Below are 4,732 nucleotides of genomic sequence, written 5' to 3'. Positions count from 1 at the left end.
GGGGAGGTGACGCGGAGTAACGGCCGCGCGGCACAGCCACCCTTCACACGAGTGCACCCACTCAGCGTCACCGTGGAATCGGTTATCTATGGTGGAACAAAAAAAAAAAAAAAAAAAAAAGCTGCTTAAACCAGTAATATATAGGCTGCCACCCCTACGCAGGTCAGGAATGGTATCGTCTGATAAAGGGCGGGAACGCGGCGAACATGTGTTAGTGTGTCATTGGGCAGAGCAGCTGTCTGTCAGAGTGAGGGGGAGGAGCTACCAGCCTGCGAGCGGACGTCATCAGCCAGTGGGTGACTCTGCCCTCCGACGTGAGCTGTGAGTGATGACGTTGCACGGAGTGTGTTATGGCGGCGGCTGTAACTTTATTAACATTCCTGGTTATGGGGTGATAGGACTCCCCTGGTCTAGGCTCAGTGTACCCAGCATGCAATGGGCTCACCTTTAGGGCAATGCATCATGGGAAGCCAATGTAATATGGCTGACGTGCCAGGCTGTGCCTTGACAGCTCACAAATGGCACACCATGGTCTGGAGAGCTGTATAATGGCTTTGGCTGCTCTCACAGACAGCTGCCATGGTAGGGTAGTGATTATTGTTCTTAACCACATACATCCCAAGTGAACTTATTTTTGCCTCAGATACCTCTGTCCCTACTTTCTAGGAGCTCCATATTGTTGGTGTATAACAGAGCTCCACAGCAATAATACTCCCAGTAATGTGTCTGAGCGTATAACAGAGCTCCACAGCAATAATACTCCCAGTAATGTGTCTGTGTATAACAGAGCTCCACAGCAATAATACTCCCAGTAATGTGTCTGAGTGTATAACAGAGCTCCACAGCAATAATACTCCCAGTAATGTGTCTGAGCGTATAACAGAGCTCCACAGCAATAATACTCCCAGTAATGTGTCTGTGTATAACAGAGCTCCACAGCAATAATACTCCCAGTAATGTGTCTGAGTGTATAACAGAGCTCCACAGCAATAATACTCCCAGTAATGTGTCTGAGTGTATAACAGAGCTCCACAGCAATAATACTCCCAGTAATGTGTCTGAGTGTATAACAGAACTCCACAGCAATAATACTCCCAGTAATGTGTCTGAGTGGATAACAGAGCTCCACAGCAATAATACTCCCAGTGATGTGTCTGAGCGTATAACAGAACTCCACAGCAATAATACTCCCAGTAATGTGTCTGAGTGTATAACAGAGCTCCTCAGCAATAATACTTCCAGTAATGTGTCTGAGTGTATAGCAGAGCTCCGCAGCAATAATACTCCCAGTATTGTGACTGAGTGTATAACAGAGCTCCACAGCAATAATACTCCCAGTAATGTGTCTGAGCGTATAATAGAGCTCCACAGCAATAATACTCCCAGTAATGTGACTGAGTGTATAACAGAGCTCCACAGCAATAATACTCCCAGTAATGTGTCTGCGTGTATAACAGAGCTCCACAGCAATAATACTCCCAGTAATGTGACTGAGTGTATAACAGAGCTCCACAGTAATAATACTCCCAGTAATGTGTCTGAGTGTATAACAGAGCTCCACAGCAATAATACTCCCATTAATGTGTCTTTAAATGAACACTATAGGGTCAGGAACACAAACATGTACCGCTGACATAGTGGCAAAATAATGACCCCCTTCTTGCAGTAAACAGGTGATTTTACTCGCCTTATCTCCCACGCAGTGCCGATTTCGCCGTGGCCTACCCTGCTACGCTCCACTTCCCACAGTACAGCACTGCAGATGCATCAAAACGATGTGCTTTGCCAATCAGCCTTGAATCAATGCATCTCTATAAGGAACGTCCAGTGTCTCAATGCATGGGGTTAAGTACAGCACTGATGTAGCCCCTGGCAGATGAGATTCCGGCAACCACAGAGAGAGTCTGCAGGAGGAAGATGGTGGTGGCTGCGAGAGAGAGCTTCACATGAGTAAACTTATTTTCCACTGCAACCCAAGGCCACTTGTACCTCACCGGAGATGACGCCTTTGGGGGTCTTTGCATAGACCCACAAAAGTGACATATCTGCTTTAAAACAGTTTGACATAAATCCGAAGAACAGTGCTTGGGAATCCTTACCACTATAATTAAATTCTTCACTGTCACTGGTAGGGTCTTTGCATTTTTATGGTGGTGGCAGTTGGGGAGATATACTGACTGTATACCTCGGCACTGTTACTTTCAGCCCATGCTGCTTCATTTCATGGCATCTTAAAGGGACACTCCAGGCACCCAGACCACTTCTGCCCATTGGAGTGGTCTGGGTGCCAACTCCCACTACCCTTAACCCTGCAACTGTAATTATTGCAGTTTTCATAAACTGCAATAATTACTTTGCAGGGTTAAGTCCTCCCCTAGTGGCTGTCTACTAGACAGCCATTAAAGGACACTTCCTGGTCCATAGCACAGGTCTGTGCTATAGCGTTGCTGGACGTCCTCACGCTGTGTGAGCACCTCCAGCGTCGCTAAAATCCCCTTAGGAAAGCATTGAAAAGCATTTTCAATGCTTTCCTATGGAGAGGTCTAATGCGCGTGCCGCGCATGCGCATTAGGTCTCCCCAGCCGGTGGGCGGGATCAGTCTCCCCCGCCAGCTGACGTGATGAAGGGGTGGAGTGGCGGAAGAAGCAGCAACGAGGGACATCATCGCTGCCTTTGGTAAGTGACTGAAGGGGTTTTCACCCCTTCAGCAACTGGGGATGGGAGCTGGGAGGGAGAGGGGACCTGCAGTGCCCGGAAAAAACAGATTGTTTTCCTGGCACTAGAGTGTCCCTTTAGAGGAACATTCAGAGTATGTTAATTACACAGTGCTGTAGTGGTTATGGTTCCCCTTAAGGACACATGACATGTGTGACATGTTATGATTCCCTTTTATTCCAGAAGTTTGGTCCTCAAGGGGTTAAAAATGTTTGAGAACTTTTCTGAGTTGTACTTTAATTTAATTTTATTTTTTTGGATGATGTACTCCGACAAATGCCAACAGATTCCTTACAAATACCCATAAGTAGCAAGAATTTTTATTTAATTTTGTTAGACCTTCTTCAGATAGAGGACACCCAAAAAATTATTGGATAGGGGTGCCGCTGATTGGCTAGATCAGTAATGGAAAGCTACTGATTGGCTTAGAGCGTCAGCTGACTGCTCTAAACAATCAGTGCCGCCCCTGCCTGACAGCACTCTGCGCCTCCTGTAACTCGGATGCAACCTGGGGGACTTGGGTGTCGGCGGTGGAGGCAGAATTATGATAAGAAAGAGGAACAGAAGGATTTAGGACTGATAGGGACTCTCCCTCCTAAATCGAGACACCTGGCAGTTATGGATAAGTACCAGTTTATCGAAAAGACAGTAAAGGTACTCTGTTTTTGTCTTTCTAGATTATCCTTGCAATTTGCGGATTTTCACTAATCGAGGCTGAACTATGAGATGGCAGCATCTCAGACAGAAGTCGAAAAGGCTATTTTCACTATCATACAGTGCTTCCATGTGCATGCGCAAGCAGAAGGCAAGCGTGATTCACTGAGCATGGCAGAATTCAATAAACTGGTCGCTAAGGAATTCCAGCGTCAGATGAAGGGTGTGTCCATAGAGGAGAAGATGAAGGAATTGGATATAAATAAGGATAATGAGCTGACCTTTACTGAGTACTGGAAGCTTGTTGGAGACATTGCTAAAGATCTAAAGAGTGAAGTGAAAGGCAAGAAAAGTTAAGATGCACATCTTCCATTGAAGAGCATCAGGTTGGCAATTTATCTATTGCTGCAATCCTTAATTGAAAAAAAAAATAATAAAAAAAAAGCCATTGGGAAAATTAGCATATATTTTACTCTATGGAAAACCATAAACATATTGTCTATAACTTTATTTTTTTTTGCTGAATAATTTTGTCAATTTGCAGTGTATTTGTCATCGAAGTGTTGTTTGGGGAATGTTTGTACACTGAGTGAGCATATCTTAGTAAAAACACTGCTACCTGACATTTTCTATGCACAAAATAAACATGGATGCATTAACTTAATATGTACAAAGAGATTTTCACGAAATAAAGAATATGATTTTCTCTGTACCTTAAAAATTTAGCATTCCCGATAACGAAAAACAAAACATATTCTTAGATGTGGCAAACAATTTGTCTGTTTTCGGCTAATGTTTTCCGTTTCCTTTTCAAGGCTTCACAATTTCTAGTTTAGTAAATAACAGAAGATTATTTCCTTCGAAACATACTTGTGGTAGATTTACCAAATATATTTGTTTATGTGTTTAGTGTAGTAAGCTGGAATGTCTACAGCCAAATGCTAAACAGGACAGCTTCACCACTTATAAAACACCTTTGAAAAAGTTTAATAGAACAACAATGTATTAATGTTATTCTATAAACTTTTTCAAAAATCCTGTAAATACGAGACAAAAAAGAAACTATGCGTCATAATGGGCTCCTTTGTGGCCCAAAACAAACAAAATCACTCAACTTTCACAGAAAAACAGTAACATTGTATCAGAGGAAATAAAGTAGATGCCCTCTTATTATTTTACATGGAATACAATGTAAATAATTAAATATATTAATGAAATATCCACAGATGTCCCAGGGGAGCGGTAGAGAAGTATCCCTGTGATTTTGTCTATTTATATAAGACATAGTTCCATAGCTGAAAAGAGACTTGCGTCCATCAAGTTCAGCCTTCCTCACATATGCTTTTGCTGTTGATCCAAAAGA

The 4,732-nt window shown here is 43.1% G+C and overlaps 1 protein-coding gene across 1 annotated transcript; it reads left to right on the top strand.

Moving 5' to 3' along the window:
- Positions 1 to 252: 252 nt before the first annotated feature.
- Positions 253 to 4,089, top strand: LOC134611773 (protein S100-A13-like). Its single transcript, XM_063455988.1, has 2 exons — positions 253 to 321; positions 3,393 to 4,089. Exon 2 carries the CDS (start codon positions 3,442 to 3,444, stop codon positions 3,724 to 3,726), a length of 285 nt encoding a protein of 94 aa, XP_063312058.1. The 5' UTR covers positions 253 to 321; positions 3,393 to 3,441; the 3' UTR covers positions 3,727 to 4,089.
- Positions 4,090 to 4,732: the final 643 nt, after the last annotated feature.

This window comes from Pelobates fuscus, chromosome 5, assembly GCF_036172605.1.
Source record: "Pelobates fuscus isolate aPelFus1 chromosome 5, aPelFus1.pri, whole genome shotgun sequence".
NCBI lineage: Eukaryota > Metazoa > Chordata > Amphibia > Anura > Pelobatidae > Pelobates > Pelobates fuscus.
This window is presented reverse-complemented; position numbering and strand designations above follow the sequence as displayed.